At 38.0% G+C, this 17,578-nt stretch overlaps 1 protein-coding gene across 2 annotated transcripts in view; it reads left to right on the top strand.

Annotated features, from left to right (window-relative positions):
• The window catches only part of LOC145978289 (sodium-independent sulfate anion transporter-like), a 79,302-nt gene that overhangs the window by 60,007 nt on the left and 1,717 nt on the right, over window positions 1-17,578 (top strand). For both annotated transcript variants that reach the window (XM_083110819.1, XM_083110818.1), the window contains exons 8-11: window positions 2,616-2,756; window positions 5,005-5,150; window positions 11,908-12,075; window positions 16,450-16,603. In XM_083110819.1, the coding sequence (XP_082966945.1) occupies window positions 2,616-2,756; window positions 5,005-5,150; window positions 11,908-12,075; window positions 16,450-16,603 (609 nt within the window). The remainder of the gene's footprint in view (window positions 1-2,615; window positions 2,757-5,004; window positions 5,151-11,907; window positions 12,076-16,449; window positions 16,604-17,578) is intronic.

Genomic DNA, 17,578 nt, shown 5'->3' with positions numbered 1-17,578 from the left:
CGATACAGTTTCTCGTAATTTAAGGACAAGATGTCTAACCGTATCTCTGTGTGGAGTTGAAACGCATGGGAATTTCTGTACAAATTACCTACACACGTCTCGACACGAGTTTGTTTTCACGTAGGTACGTGTCATACATAAAAATTCTTTGTTCTAACGTGAATCTTGCGGCTGGCATTCCAATCATCTCACTGACACGTCACACATACACACTACAATAACACAAACAAGTAACTGCAAGTAACCAAGAATAACACTCTTGCGCACAGTACGAAATTAACACGCTCTTGGTTTACATTGCTCGCCACTATATTTACAACTCTGTCTTCATCTAGTCGCGACGGAACAAAAAACTCGAGCTCGGAGATTTCGGATTGCAAGGAAGCTCACGAACACTATTGACTTTTAACGGTTTCTTCTACAGCGTAATCTTGATACAGTGTTGCACATTCAAAACCTCCAAACGATCCCCATCGGCACAAAACTCTTTCAAGGATATAAACTTAAGCAGGACGTTACTGGTCAAAACTATGATTAAAATGTTTTATTATCTGTGGCTCTTAACATCGTTTCTAAAGCGTATTTTTTTGTGTATTTAAGAGCAGAACTTGGATGAATTACAGAAGAACTTTTGCGTGTTATAACACAGGTTAGTGATCGTTTTGCAATATTTATATAAATGTCTGCATATGTCTATAAAAATAAGCGGGCATTACAGGCCGCAAATGTCGGCATCTCCGTCAGCGCCGCCCGCCACGCTTCTCCCGATCTCTCGGCTGCAGATCGAAATGAACGCACGGTAGTAGGTCTTCTCGACCGGATTACGCTCACTCACTCGGAGCTCCCCAATTTCCTCACGATGGTGGGTTGCCACCGGCCCTATACGCAGGCCGAATAAATTCCGACCAGAGCCGGATTCGAACCTACGCCGTCCCGCAGCGAACGATCTGAAGACGAGTGAACGACTTAACCCGCTCGACTACGGAGTTAATATATATGTTCTAAAACATTTGTGTACAGCATGCCCTTTATGAAAATCCAGGATACGCCACTGGAAATTTATGAAGGGACACTCACAAGAAATGCCTATACCCAGGCTAAGATTTGAATCTGGGTCCTGGAATTGTAGCATGCTGTGATAACCACTGTACTATGGAGGTCGGCACCTGCATGCTGGAAAATTGAAAGTTTTTCACAAATAAAACTCTTTATTTTAACAATTGACATCCTTCCGATGACAATGATAGCACACAACGAAGTTACGACCACAGATTACCATCTCAATTTTCAACGTATCAGCGTAACGTAACTCCCCAGCAAATAACACATTACCAGTACTTTGCCCAGGGCCTTTCATAGTTTGCCCGGTGACCAAAGTGTTGCTAGCCGAGTAAATGTAGTTTGAGATAGCAGCCTTAAATGTCGCACCACTGATAATGTGTAGTACAGTGCTAGGGAAGATAACTGCAAGGAAATGACCAAATTAAGTTCAATAAACATATTTTTTTTTAGTAAAAACCCATGGTGCAACAGCCCTTGAGGGCCAGGACCTACAGACACACTGCCGGCCTGACTCCCACCTGTCGAGGTGGGAAATCGTCCAACCAGTTACGGCATGACAAATTCCCAGTCGTCGTCGTAGATTTCCGTGATCAGGTTACGCTACTCATTCGTAGCTCTCCAATTTATTAACGATGGTGGGTGGCCACCGGTCCCATACACTGGCTGAAATCTCAGGAGAAGAGTTGTTATGCTTCCCCCAGGAGACTCAAACCTGTGCACATCAGTAGCGGCTCGTTCCTAAAGTAACAGGTGAAGAAGTACATTTATAGGCAATGAAAAACAAATAGTAAGTGTCAGTGGACCCCCACAATTTAAAACGTCTTTTTCGTCTTCATCCGTCCATCTGGAAAATGTTGTCTGCAACAAATTACGCACTAAGTCATTTACTGGGTTCATTTTACAAACCACAGCTCAACACATGAACACAACACACGATAGGAAACGCGGAACAAGATCTCGCGAGAACGCAACGATTATGCCACAACCACTGGATGCAATGTTTTCTGTCGACGAGAGAACTGCTGCACCTAGATGGCGACACCCGTTCAATTCCAGCGCTAGGTGACGTCACCGTTGCCATGACAACCGGCTAAAGTCTTCCGCAACCTGGCGGCGTCTGCTCTTGGTTTGTTTATGCTACGACGAACTCTTCGCGTGCATAGCGCCGAGCGGTGTATTATTTGAGTATTATCGTGTGCGTTCTGCTGGGAACTAGTTTAATTTAACAAGCAAATGAAAAATGTCAATATTAATTTGAAAATTAGGTGAAAACATCTGCACTTGTTGCACTTGGCCAGCCGCCACTGGTGCACATCCCGTAGCCAGAGCCCAAAGCATGATGTCTTAGACTGTACAGCCACAGTGCAGGATTACATTTATTAGTAGTTTTCTTCAAATCAATTCTTTTTTCCGAATTTTTCATAGTTCCTGGAAAAAGAGTGTACTTTGAGAGGAACACTATTCCCGGGGTCGTCGTAGAGATTTGACTGTATTATGAAAATAATGATATACATAATTTTTAACAAAGGAACACTGCATTTTTTTCATTCCAGGTATCCTCGTGTTACTGGCTTTAGGGTTGTTGACATCCACTTTCTATTACATCCCGAAGGCTGTGTTGTCAGCTGTAATAGTCTGCGCTGTGTTGTTCATGGTTGAGTACGAAGCCGTCGGAGTGTTGTGGAGAAGTAAAAGTAAGTGTGTACATGCTGTTACTCTTAAAACAAGATTGAAAGGTAGTTTCCTACTCATATATTGTTTGTATGGCAGCTGGTGATTCTGCTTAAATTTGATGGAGAATTGTAGATTACTTTCACAAAAACATAGATTACGCCTAAACAAGCGCTGTAATCAGTGTCCGAAGTGGACATTGTTACGAATGTAATGAAAGCTTCCCTGGTGCCATTGCTTAGTCACGTTGCGACAGTTTGTGACAAAACAATGAAGATCCGTGGAATTTGGTATTGTGTGGAGCAGCTAGTGACGAAACTGTCTGCGCACACACGAGTCCATTCACTTCAGCCACAGACCTCTAATTACAGACCCGAAACATTGGCGAGAAAACCTATTTGAATAGCCTCTGTGGCCACAACAATAAAAATCTCTGCAGTGCAAGGGCAGAAGCAGTGTTACATAGATTCAATTTAAAACATATAAATTGATACGTTAATTCTACATACACATTGATTCTGTTGTAAACTGTTAATGCATCGTTACCCAATCCCAAAATTGTAAAAGACAGACATGTGTACATTGACTCAGATTTTAGCTAACAAACAAAATGACTCATCGTGTTGCATTGCGTCATATCAGATGCACTGTGTGGCTGCCCTTAATGGTCATCTCGTGTAATTATGAATATTTTAAAGCAAAGCTAATTTACATGGCATAGTTCCGATAGAAAGCGTATATGAAAAGTTGTAAATATTCCAAACTACTTCCAATTGTTACAGTTTTCAAGTATCGCTATCTGTGGAAAGCAGTAAGAATATAAACCGTGGTATTAGTATCATTTCAGTGTGGTATCCGTTCAGCTATAATATAAATAACTACAAAATGGCAGAGTTTTGCACTAAATAAACCATTCATAGATATATTGGTTTGGTAAAATCGTTAAGTTTTACAAACACCAACCAATTCTGATAGACCAATCAAGAAATCCAAGCTGTTTGCTCGGTGCCTTCACCATGTTACGTTTCGTCGTTCGCCGGCCTAACAGCTTGGCTACGAGAGGAGTTTAAATCTGAGAAGGGGGAATAATTAATGCTCCTTAGTGCTTCACTTATTTATTGTACATGGACCGAATGGGTGAGGGAGTGAATATGCCCGAGTCGGATTTGAACAATTAAACACTGATACTTAAGTTACTAGTGTCGTCACTGTACCTGATCTAGTGCTTCGGCTCGGTTGCGTTGGCACCGTGTCGTCCGTTGGTGATGTGTACTTTGGGCACTTCCCATCCTTCGAACGAACACACTTCACGAGTCGAACCACTAAGACCCAACCACGGTCCCCAACTTTCAATGATAAAATCATAAAAATAGGTAGTTTGCCCCCTCTTCCCCTGCTATTTTGGAAAGGGGGGCAAACTTTAACCTTATTTTTAAAGAATACTTTCTCAACCGAATGAAAGTCATTTCATGTTCCTGGGTGCATTACATTATAGAATATGTGAAAAAACTCCCCATTTTTATTTTTTTTTATTGAAAGTTGAAGACCGCGGTCCACCCAACCCCTCTTATTGGCTTTGGCATTTTGATTTCTGCACGGTTGCATGCTCTGATGTTTTAGCTGCAAAACAAAAGTTACCCAAGTAGATTGGTCAAATAGTCTACGAGTTATAACATTTTATGTCAAATAAGTGTACGAATTTAAAATTCGCGCCAAAGGCCTCGGCGAAACTGGGGTTTCTTTCTGACGACCCCCTCAGCAGAGTAAAGGTTAATAGATAAAGCAAGTCTAATTCTCTTGTTAAATACAGTTTCAGTTTTCATCTTAACCAGCCTTGTGTTAGGGGTTTTTCATTAAATAAATATTTATTTACGTAATTGCCAATTTCCACTTTTACCTAAGTAAATATAAATAAAGGTTAAGAAAAACAACAACAAAAAAAAGGTAAAAAAAAGTATGAAAAGTCCCTGATAGAGTACCAGTTAACCTATCCATTCACTAGTAATTATTAACAGTTAACAATATTCTAAATAAGTGTAATTATCACATCGTTCAAACATCACTATTACTATCCGTGGGAATCAATAATGGTATTGATTCAAACTGTTATTGGCACAGTCTTAATTTTAATATTTACATGACTATTATATGTACTGTAGTTCTATTAACTTGCTAACCTCTTTCATGTTAACTTAAATAATAAAGTAACACTTAACACTCATTTATAAAGTAGTTAGTTGTAGCTAGTTGGTTCTTGTTTGTTGCTTTCAGAATTAGATCTGATTCCGCTGATAGCTACGTTTATCTGTTGCCTGTTCATTGGATTAGAGTATGGTATTATCATTGGGGTGGGTATCAACCTCTTGTTTATACTCTATGACACTGCACGGCCAGGGGTGGAGGTTTCCAGAGCCACCGTAAGTAAATTTCTTCCTTTCTTAAGTGTAAGATCTGTTTTTTCGAGGACCCACCTACTATAAAAGAAGTTGTTAGCATACTTGAAATGTACCACACCTACACCTCTCTCTCTCTCTCTCTCTCTCTCTCTCTCTCTCTCTCTCTCTCTCTGTCTGTCTGTTTCTCTCTCTCTTTCTCTCTCACACACACACAAAACAAACACTACATATCATGTAAAACACTAAATTTGCACATGATTATGTAACACTTGTAAGAGTACATTTTCTTGGTCCAATCAATGAACGTTAATGTCAATTTTCGATATCTTCATGATAAATGTGTTTATCAAAATTCTTCTCTCTATTTACCTCTTAGATATGTATTGTTTACTCATGAAGTGCTTTATATTGATGCTTTTAAATATTAACTAACTAACTAACTCTCTAGCCTTCTTAAACCCGTAGGTTCATGGCTGCAGCAACACAGGCCTTCCATCTGTCCCTATATTGAGCAAGATATATATACTCTTTTCCATCCCTACCAATTTCCTTTAGGTCTATCTCAACGTTGTCCCTCCATCTTCGTCTTGGCCTTCCTACAGGTCTCTTACCATCAGGTTCCCCAACAAGAATCCTGTAAACTCCTCTTTCCTCTCCCATTCGTGCCACATGGCCTGCCCACCTAAGTCTTCTTGATTTAATGATTCTAATAATATCTGGACATGAATACAAATTATGTAGTTCTAAATTATGTAACCTTCTCCACTCACCTGTCTCCTCATCCCTTTTAGGTCCAAAGATTTTCCTAAGGATCTTATTTTCAAATACTCTCAATTTATGTTCCTCTTTCAATGTAAGGGACCAAGTTTCACACCCATATAATACTACAGGCAAAATTACTGTTTTGTATATTTTAACTTTTAGTTTCTTAGATATTAAACGAGAAGACAAAAGTTTATGAAGAGAGAAGTAACATGCATTTCCTGAATTAAGCCTACTTTTTATTTCCTCTTTAATATAATTTTCATTTGTTAATATTACTTCTAAGTATTTGAAATATTTTAAATATTATATTTTCTTTTTATGTATCTCTTCACTACATTTATGCAGGGTGTTCTGGGAGGAAGTGGCAATACTTTGGGAAATGGTAGTATGGGTGATTCTAAGCAAAAAAGTTCATATGAACATTGGTCCAATTTTGAACGATAAATGAGCTTAATTCCTTAATTATTATGCACTAATTACTGCTACACCACAAATTAATGCAATACATATTAGTATCACACAATGACCATTACATTTCCATGTTTTACATGTTACTGTTTTTGTTTACGTTTTTTTACTTCATTTTTATTTCTGTTCATATCTCAGTTATCGTTCAAAATCGGACCCATGTTCATATGAACTTTTTTGCTTTCAGTCACCCATACTACCATTTCCCAAAGTATTGCCACTTCCTCCCGGAACACCCTATTGCAAAACCAATTATGGCATCTGCCCCCGTACACTTGGGCAACTTCAGACGCAATCAAATAATCCACAGCACCATACATTGTAAAACAATGAATTATTGTAAATGGAAATGGAATAAAACAAAGAACGTATGAAAAATTGGGGAACAATAATATCTAAGGATACAGACTCCCTGAGCATCTTTTGGAGGTTCCCTCTGTAAAAAATATAGTAAATAAAATGTATGTATATATTTATGTGTGTTTGTCCGCGAGCATTTGTATGTATGTGCACGTATACTAGAGTGATGCATCAAGGCCTTTACGCTCAATTGTCTATTAGTTTGCATGGATGACGCTAGATGGCTTACGGAATGGACAGTTTCTTCGCTCGAGTGAATAACACTCGAGCATTCAAACAATCGGTATATGCTTGAGTCCCCAGTAGTTCACGTGTAACCGTAATTTTTCTGTATTAGTAGTTCACATGTAACCGTAATTTTTCTGTATTAGTAGTTCACATGTAACCGGAATTTTTCTGTATTAGTAGTTCACGTGTAACCGTAATTTTTCTGTATTAGTAGTTCATGTGTAACCGTAATTTTTCTGTATTAGTAGTTCACGTGTAACCATAATTTTTCGGTATTAGTAGTTCACGTGTAACCGTAATTTTTCGGTATTAGTAGTTCACGTGTAACCGTAATTTTTCGGTATTAGTAGTTCATCTGTAACCGTAATTTTTCTGTATTAGATGTTGACGTGTAACCATAATTTTTCTGTATTAGATGTTGACGAGTAACCGTAATTTTTCTGTATTAGTAGTTCACATGTAACCGTAATTTTTTGGTATTAGTAGTTCACATGCAACCGTAATTTTTTGTATTAGTAGTTCACGTGTAACCGGAATTTTTGTGTAGTAGTGAACCTTCAAATATGCTTCGTGAAGTGGAAGATGCCATGAAATTGATACTAAAGTGAACATATACATCATCTCCATGTTAAAATGTAGTTTAGTCTGCCTTACCACTACATAGCAATATATGAAAATGAATAGATGATTATGGGCTGAAACTACCAGGATGGATTTTTACATTTATATGAGACATAAACGAGTTACTAAAGATATATCCACAAAACTTGCTTGTAACTCGCTTACGTCTTATATTATCAACCGCGTTGTTTATTCCTCTCAACATGAATTTACATTTATATTTGTACGATTATTGTCATGTGCGTTACCCCCACACCCCCTATACGCCTTCATGGCGTGGTGCTATGCACAGGGGAGCACTTTACCTTTTTTACCTTTTATTGTCATGTTGATGTCATGGCTTTATTCTATATATTCGAGCGTATCACACTCGAGCATGGAATATTCGATCGAGTATTTTCGAGCGTAAGTGGTCCAATGCAGTACTCTAACTTATACATCCAACCCTTTTTATTTCTGCAAACATTTCATTCTACAGAGCATTCCCTGACATTTGCTACAAGACTTGGCGGCAAGCAGCCCGGCATCAGCGCTTGTCTTTCCCAGCGAACGGGTCCGCGACAGTCGCACGCTACAGTCTGTTTTTTTTCGCTCTCCCTGCCTTCGCTCTCTTTCCCTTTCTGTTGACATTGCAGACTGACACCAGTATAATCCTCCCTCGGAAGTTGTGTTGTGTCGTGTCCATGTGTTGAAGATTGTGGCTTAATATGGCACCACAAAAGTTTACAACAAAGGATTTATCTTATCGAGTGTTACGTCGGAAAGAGGAATTGTGGAGATGTGCGACGACGTTTTGAAACAAAATTTCCTGGTGTTTCCGTTCCACATAGGACCGCTACATTAAACCTCGTAAAAAGTTTAGAGTAACAGGGTCAGTTCTGAATAAAAGTGGAAAGAAAAATGGGGAAATCTAAAAAATAAAGTATACAAAGACAATCCGCACACCATCCGTGAGTTAAAAGACAGTATTGTACGAGAAATTGGGAGAATTACAGTAGACGAACTTCCACGTATAAATGCCCATTTCCTTTGGAGATGCCAGGAATGTGTTACAGCAGAGTGATATCATTTTCAACACCTTCTGTAGTCAAGGTTAGTACACAATATGAAAACTGTAATTTTAATAGCAGACTCTAGCGACTGTCGCGAACCTTTTCACCGGTAAAGACAAGCACTGATGCCGGGCCGCTTGCATCCGAGTCTCGTAGTGAATGTCAGGGAATGCTCTGTAGAACAGTGTAGTGTGCCAAAATTTTGGGACCTCGACAGAGCTGGTGAGCCCATGCTTGACTATGCCAGTATGAAGTTAATTTTTGCTGTTTATGTAACCTATTATTATCAGTGCTTCATAACATTTATACTTACGTCATTATGGTATTTTAAAAAACAGTTAAATTATTTATAATGTACTTGTACAAAAACTTCAAATCTATGTATGTACTTCTGTTGTTTTACTAGTACTAACAGTATTCTGAGCTCCCTGGTTCAAACAGTAATGCTTATGTGATTTTTTAGTAAGGTTAAAGTACTTACTTAACTACTGATTACTAATTTATACAGTCAAAATATTCTTACTAATACAGTAAAATGCACCAGAAGTTCTCTCCACAATCTTCAATACTGCATCAAAATTATTGCAGTTGGCACTGAAATGTCATCCACTGAGAATGTAAATGTTCTTTGTCCATTTTCATTTTTCAGGAGAGACTTTTAAAGTTCGACATGATATACGAGGGCGGGCTGAAAAGTAATGCCTCCTATTTTTTTGTGACTGTGTAAAGACATTTTGGATTTTGAGCAACTATGCATTGTACTCTTCAGACTTTCCCCCTTCTCCATTCCAAGTTTCAAACTTCTATCACCAGGGGTTGCTGAACTAGAGCGAGGAAAATGGCAGCATGTAACCATACTATGTTGGTGCACCTGAAACTGCGTGTGGTGACAGAGTTTCTAACTGCAGAAAATGTGTCCCTAATTAACATTCATCAGAGAATGAAGACTTTTTATGGCAATGAATGTGTAACGTCAGTACTGTATGATGTTGGGCTGTTCATGCTCACAATGAAAACGTCTGCGAGGAACTCTCAATGTGTGTGACAAAGAACTTCTTGAGAGTTCCTCAACAGGGGAGCATGAACAGCCCAACATCATACAGTACTGACGTTACACATTCATTGTCATAAAAAGCCTTCATCCTCTGATGAATGTTAATTAGGGACACATTTTCTGCAGTTAGAAACTCTTGTCACCACACGCAGTTTCAGGTGCACCGACATAGTATGGTTACATGCTGCCATTTTCCTCGCTCTAGTTCAGCAACCCCTGGTGATAGAAGTTTGAAACTTGGAATGGAGAAGGGGGAAAGTCTGAAGAGTACAATGCATGGTTGCTCAAAATCCAAAATGTCTTTACACAGTCACAAAAAAATAGGAGGCATTACTTTTCAGCCTGCCCTCGTAGTTATTGGACCTTTGTCACCATTACTCTGAAAGTTTGTATCATTGCTAAAGCTGATATATTGAAGGCTCTCTAATGAGTAATAGTAGTTTGGTTATGTATTTATGCTGTAATTATTATTGAAATTTCACATAGAACAATTGCATGCAACAGTAACTTTGATTTGAGAGTGCGACTGCAATGGAGATGAAACAATTTCATTGTAAATTTGTGGGTAGCAAAAATAAATTCAGTCAACCAACTACTTCGATTCCAATATTATTGAAAATTTTTCTCTGTTAACAAGAAAAGTAAGAACCAAAGTCTATACATATAAGCAGCTCCCACAAGTGACTGAGGTTAGAATGCAAGTGGTTTGTCTCATACTCAGCTGATACTTGTGGTTGGTTGCAGGAAATTGTTGTAAGATTTCGAGTCTGGCTGTTGCTGTTGGAGTCTTGTGGCTCCTTTGAAATTTTGTACATGAACCAAAACACACTCAATATATTAATATTGTTTGTATGTAGGCATCAGACGATAGCAGAGATGAAACAATTATATTCTAAATATGCCACAGCCAAAATATCTTGATTTGTTTACAATTTGGAGATAGACCATTTACATTCTCAATAGATGATGTGATTTTTTTCATATTTTTTTTAAAAAAAACTTTTGAGTAGATACAAGCTGTAATCAGTGGCGGCGATTGGGGGGGCAGTTACCCCCATACTTTTTGCTACTTTTCCCCCCACTATGCTAAACCTTATGTACCTTGCCCCTGCACTTTTTGCACCTTGCCCCCCTAGTTTTGGAACCACTGGCTGTAATAATATGTTGCTTGATTGCAATACAGTAAAAACTGCATACCCCGGAACCTCTATAAGAAGGAAACCTGTAAATACAGAAAAAAAGTCCCCAGGACGGACAGATTTTATACCTGAAAATGACCTGCTTAAGGCAGAAACCTCCTTAATGTGGAAACGGAATGAGATGTTTTTATTCTCAGTAAGACGGAAATTTCTTCCTTTATTTTTCTTCGCTCACAAGAAAACAATGCAATACTGTTAAGTGGAACACGCCTCTGTTGCCACTCGCTTATCGGTAACATGCTCGATATGAAAGAATGCACTACAATACTCATAGCTGTTACGATTCCGTTTCTTTCTATCATCTCTTACCTTCTTTCTCCACCTTTCTTTGTCTATTTCTCCTCTATTGTTTCGTCATCTTTCTATTTTTCTTGTTATCTCTTTTTTTCTTCACTTTTATCTCAATCTTTCTTCACCTCTCTTATTCCATCTTTCAATCTTTCTCTTTCCCTCTATGCACATCGCGCTATGATGCCAGGAGTCCCGGGTTCGAAAAGATACATAAGTATGTACGGTACATTCTTACAATACTGTAAAAAGTGTACCAACATGTTGTGTAGTTACATAATTGTAATCTCTGCTATGCTTATTGCGACTGTATTGCATTTTTATTCATGTACGTACATGCATTAGTACTCTACATTATAAGTAATGCGAAATGTAAATCTGTCTTTCCATTATTTCCTGCAGCGCTTTATACTGTATTTAAAGTCAACCCTGTATAAGAAAGAAAACTGTTAATACGGAAAATTTTGCTCGGAACCATCATGTTCCAGGATAGACAGGTTTTACTGTATGTGATTATTGCAACATGAACATTGTAGAGAAGCTTATTCTTGTCATATGAATACAATTTTGTTATAAAATTCAAAGTTTGACATTTTGGATTTATTTTGGGACATTGAGACGCTCTGCTGTTGTTATCAATTAAGTTAATACATTGTTAGTTTTAATTGTAACAGAGTAAAAAAAATATATACAGCACGTTTTGTGTTGTTAGTAGCATGGCTAAGATTATTATCTGGTTTTAGATTGGTTCAAGAAGCATTCTGGTGGTGACTCCAAATCGTAGCTTGATTTTCCCATCTTCAGATTACGTGAACGAAGTCATTTTCAAGACGTCATTTGAAGGAGGCTCCGACATTGTCGTTGTCATCGATGGAAAGCACATTCAGCACATTGACACAACAGTTGCAAAGGTTTGTGGGTGTTATTCTCATAATTTAAGATAGTTCTGGGGAAAAGAAATAGTATTTGGTGTGGACGGAAGTTCAGTGACTCAGTGTTGGACCAATCTTAGATACAAATAAATAAGTATAAAAATGATAATAATAATAATAATCCGCGACATTATTTGGTGCTACATAAACCTTGAAGTATCTCAAAGTAATGCACAAAAAAGTCCATGGTGCAACAGGCCATGATGGCCAAGACCTACCTACCAACTGCCAGCCTCACTGCCGCATGCCTCAGCAGAGGTGAGACGTCATCCAACCAGTTACAGGGTAAGGTGTGGTCAGCACCTCAAACCTCGGGTCTTCTGTGACCATGTTACGCTACTCGTTCGTAGCTCCTCAATTTCCTCACGATGGCGAGTGGGCAACCGTTCCCATACACTGGACAAAATCTCAGGAGAAAAGTTGTTACGCTTCCTCCCAAGAGACTCGAACGTGCACATATCCTGTAGCCCGAGCCTAAAGCCTGACACCTACACCTTAGGCGGGACTCTCAAAGTAATTAATAAACTTCAATTTGATTCTTTCTATGTTGTTGGATTTTAAATTTCCCACCAAAAACCAACATGGCCTAGAAAATATTTTTTCTTCCAAAAGTCTCTGCAAAAAGTGTACAATTCTTGCTATGAGAATGAAACACATATCAGACAATAGGCAGGTACCATTTTGTACACTCACATCCCGGTGTTACCTACCTGGTAGAGGCACATTGCACAGAGGTTTGAATCCCACTTTAAACCATAGGCCCAGTCTCGATTAGCCTAAATGCTCATAAACTGGACTTGAAACTTCAAACTTCAAACAAGTGCAACTCAACAAATTTGGTTTTTGAACCATATTTCGATTTTCTATTATGCACGAACTACACAGCACAACAGCAGACAACTTTTCTTATGTCTAACTTATATTCTCATTCTTCTTCTTCTTCTTCTTCTTTTTCATTTCTTCCTCTTCTGCTACTCTGATGTTCCCCGGACAGATTTCTTCATTTTTACAGAAGAAACTACTTACGGTAATAAGTTCCTGTAGCATTGTCTAACATCTGGAAGGTGTTTTGTGTGATGTGGGAATGTTTCATAGCGGAAATTCATGTTCTTTGTTGAAAATTAATTCTCCGACCCACGAACCATTGACGTGTGGTTAGGTTAGTTTTGGTTAGGTTAGGCAAATATAGTTAAAATTATGTGAAAAATTGCAATTACTTTGATCAAGGAAACATGAATACACCTTAAAGAATGTTCCACGAAGCAGATAGGTAAGTACAAATGTCAAAAATTGACAAAACGAAGAAGTTATAGGTGTCCGGGGAATATCAGATTTTTACCATTTTTATTTTTACTAGAGGTGGCAACGCTTCAAGCCTCGATCCCCATATTTCACAATGCTTGAAACCGCACTTTATACTGAATATCCTGTGCCGATTAACTTATATGAGCATAACTTGAACTTAACAAATTTTCTATTTGACAAACATTCACAACATGAATTTTATATTTAGTTTGCAACTGTACATCACACCGTATATGTAGTTCATACAGTATGAGAAGGATGAGCAGAATATTATACAATTTAAAAATTTAATTTCAAGTCCTCAGCACTCAATTAGGTTTCCATAATATTATATACCAATAACTTACATTCCAAGAATTAAAAAAAAAATGCAAGTTGACTTCACTTTCAAATAACCAGATACAAACCCAGTTGTATTTGTTTAAATCAAACTTCCCACCAAACAATAACAAATCAAAATCAACAACTTTAAAAATATCGACATTGATGCAGTGTTCTTAATCTCATTGGCTTCCTGCTAATTTCATAAACATGTGAACCATAGGAAATAAAGTAAGTACACATTTTTTTTTTTTTTTTGTAGAAGACAGCTACAAGTTGAAAAGCTTGAACACACGGACATTTTTGGTCAGGGCAATCCATTATTATTATAAATTAATTATATTTTCAGGCAATGTTAAAATAAAAATTAAGGAAAAAACTGCACACTGATGATGAACCCAGGTAGACTTAAATTTGAACATAAATACTATAATATGTAACCTGTACAAGGAGTAGGGATTATTGCTTTCCTGGCGATGTGATTTGAACAAGTGTTCTTGGGCTACCAGCCTGAATTAACATGCCTGGAACCCAAGAACACTTGTTCTGTAGAAGAAGATTAAATTATAAAATAAATAATTAAAAATATGGGAGTTAGAATGAAAAAAGATTTTACAAACTTTTGCAACTACATTAATTGAAAAACTCCATATGCTGACCAAGGCAGAAATTTATTTTATTATAAAACATAAACTAAACTTAACGTTTCACCTTCTAGCAAGGTCTTCTTCAGACTCTGTACCCAGTACAAATGAAACAAGGTACAAAAACAGGAAGATATATATATATATATAATCACTCCCCTCCAGACACAAGATTATTAGAAAGTTGTTTTCTCTCTAGAACATTCCAGCAGGTGGCCTTCCCTTGTCAACTGTACTTTCACCTGACAGGCGATTTGGATAAACATTTCCTTTCATCTGGAAAGTGGTTGGACTTTATCTCACGTTCTTTTTTTATCCTTTTTTCTTAATTCCTCTTCCTTCTCTCCTCTTTCGCTCTTGTCCTTTCCACTCTTTCTAACACCTTCTTCTGTTCTTTGTTTATCTTCAGTCCCCCATTCCAGTTCATTGTGTCTTCTTCTCCTTTCTTCTCTATTTCTTTGGCCTCCTCCCATTTTCTTACTAGTACTCTCTTCTCCCTTCCTATCTGCTTAGCCTCATCCCACTCTATGTCTCGTGTGTTTAAATATCGCATTTCTCTCTCTCTTAAGTCGTACATCATCCCTATGTTGTTTCAACCTGTCTTTCAGCCTCTTTTTCGTTTCTCCTATGTACACACTCTGACATTCTTTACACTTCACTTCGTAGATAATCCCTTCCTCTTCTCTGTTTTGCTTTTTCTTGTTTGCATTCTTCGCTATTCTTAAGCTGCTTCTCCCTCCCTTCCTGTAAGTTTTATTGCCCGCTTTTCTAAGCACTTTGCATATCTTTTCTGTGGTCTTCCCCATACTCCTTATTCCAAACCTCCTCTCTTTTTCTTTCTCTTCCTCTTTTTCTTTCTCTTCCAATTCTCCCCTGCCACTTTTCTTCCTTCTTCTGTTTATGTCCAGTCTATCCTCCTTCTCATAGCCATTCTTTTCCAGCTTTCCATAGGCTATTTATTTTGCCTTCTTCTTCACATTCTTTCGTGCATATTTTCTTGATTCTGTCCTCCATATTCATTATAAAATTTATTTTTGTCACCTCACTTACATCACTTCTTTTGTGGCAGAACACCCCTGCTGCACACTTCTTCTGATGCCAAGCGGTTTCAATTACTTGTCTTCTCTTCCTTTTCATCAATATATCTAGGTAGCTTATCTTGTCTTCTTCTTCTATTTCAAGGTCCAACAATATCCCTCCTTCTTCATCTTGTATTTCTTTGGCAAATATGTCTGGCTGCCTCTTTGTTCCCTTCCATATGCCAAAACAATCGTCCACATATCTGCAAAACAGAATTATTTTGTCACCTCCCTTTTCAATCACTTTCTTTTCCCATTCATTCATAACCAATTCAGCCAATGCTGGGCTTAGGCTAGAGTCTGGAGGGGAGTGATTTCTGTGTATATCTATCCTCCTGTTTTTGTACCTTGTTTCATTTGTACTGGGTACAGAGTCTGAAGAAGACCTTGCAACGTTATGTTTAGTTTATGTTTTAAAATAAAATAAATTTCTGCCTTGGTCAGCATATTGAGTTTTTCATATCATGGAAACAAGGCTTAATGGTGCTAAATTAATTGTTTTTCAAAAAATATGCCCAAATCATTTAATAATGATTCTTGCATTCTTACGTGTACGTTGAGTTGGTAAGTCAACTTTATGCATGAATATGCTAACTGGGACTGAGCCTACAGTTTAAAAGTAGGATCTGGAACCACCAGGTATCATAACCAAGGCCCCTTCATTGCAATGCAATGATGTTACGACTACACCCCTGCGAAGGTCCTCTTGCATCTCTACAGCTAGAAGGCTTCTGTGTGGATTCTACCTTGAACATGGCATGTAAAAAGGTGTTCTATTTCTTGCTGTAAAAGGTGTTCATGACAATTAATTTTCGGTAGCAGTTCAGAACATCGTCTGGTCTGACTACTTTCCGTAAAAAGATTGCATCATTAAAGACTCTTCTATATTTCAAGGTAATGACACCAAAGTGGCTGGTTGAAGTGACGTAATTTAATTATGATGTTCAATATTGCTTTTAAAGCACAGCCATTTCACAGTTTCCTGTATCCTTTTTGTATTTCAGAGCCTGAGAACGTTGCTGAAAGACTTCAGTGACCGGAAACAAACAATAATTCTGTGGAACTGGAACAAGCGTGTTGCTGAGGTATGCTACGGCTTTGACAGCAAGGTGTTTGTGTGCTTTAGAGATGGCGAAACATTGGAGCATTTATTTAAAGGTATGTTTATCTTTACCGAAATTTATTTTATCAATAACTGTTTGTCGAGAATTATTGATATTGACGACCTGTAAAAAAGTAGCATAATTGAAGAACTAAATCTTACTGCTGTATTACCTGCCAAACGCGAAATTCTATCCACTCTACAAATTCACGATCTTTCTCTTCGCCGTCAAGTTGCAGATTTAAGATTTCTTTACAGAATTATGAATGGGCAATTTTTCGCTAACGAACTCGTGCCACTTCTTCACATCCGGATCCCACGTACCAACAGCAAATGCAGTAGTAATTTCTTTTACACTAAGTCTCCAAGGTTATCCCTAGAACAAAGGTCACTTCTCTATAGGCTACAAACCATGTACAATTCACTAAGTGATCCTCTAGGCTTCCATCTGTCCAAGCAGGCTTTCAGAGCGGTGTGCATCAAGCAGCTGAAGAGTTATTCTCATTTGTTGATTTCAGTTTCTGTCTGTTGATATCCTCATGTAAAATGAATTTTCTCTGTATTCAGGATTTTTCAAATAAAGAAATAAAAATAAATAAATTCCTTTTTTGCTGGAAAACATTTGATCACTGGTTTCTGGCTTTTGAGACCAGCTTCCACCAATATTTCTTTCAACTATCTCCTCAACTGTCCTCATGATGTTCTATCAACACTGAAGTTTTGAATCTTCCACCATGTATCAATCCTGGGATCACTCTCACCAGAGGCAAGAGAGCTGGCCTCTGTGGGGGAGTGGTTAGCGCAGCATGCTGCTACTCCAGCAGTCCAGGGTTTGAATCCTGTTCTGCGCATGAGTTTTTTTGTGAGTGTCCCTTTTATCACTCATCCTCATCAGCGTGATTAGCTAATGTTAGAAGGAATGAATAGAGCAGTGGAAGAAAAGAGGCGTGCAGAAAACTATTGAGAAATGAGAGTTTGTTAATAACTTACATTTCTTCAAAGAAAACAAAGTAAAGACAATTTTCACCTTA

The sequence above is a fragment of the Lepisma saccharinum genome, chromosome 24 (genome assembly GCF_977018435.1).
Source record: "Lepisma saccharinum chromosome 24, izLepSacc3.1, whole genome shotgun sequence".
Taxonomy (NCBI): domain Eukaryota; kingdom Metazoa; phylum Arthropoda; class Insecta; order Zygentoma; family Lepismatidae; genus Lepisma; species Lepisma saccharinum.
The sequence above is the reverse complement of the archived record's forward strand: the minus strand, read 5'-3'. Positions and strand labels throughout refer to the sequence as shown.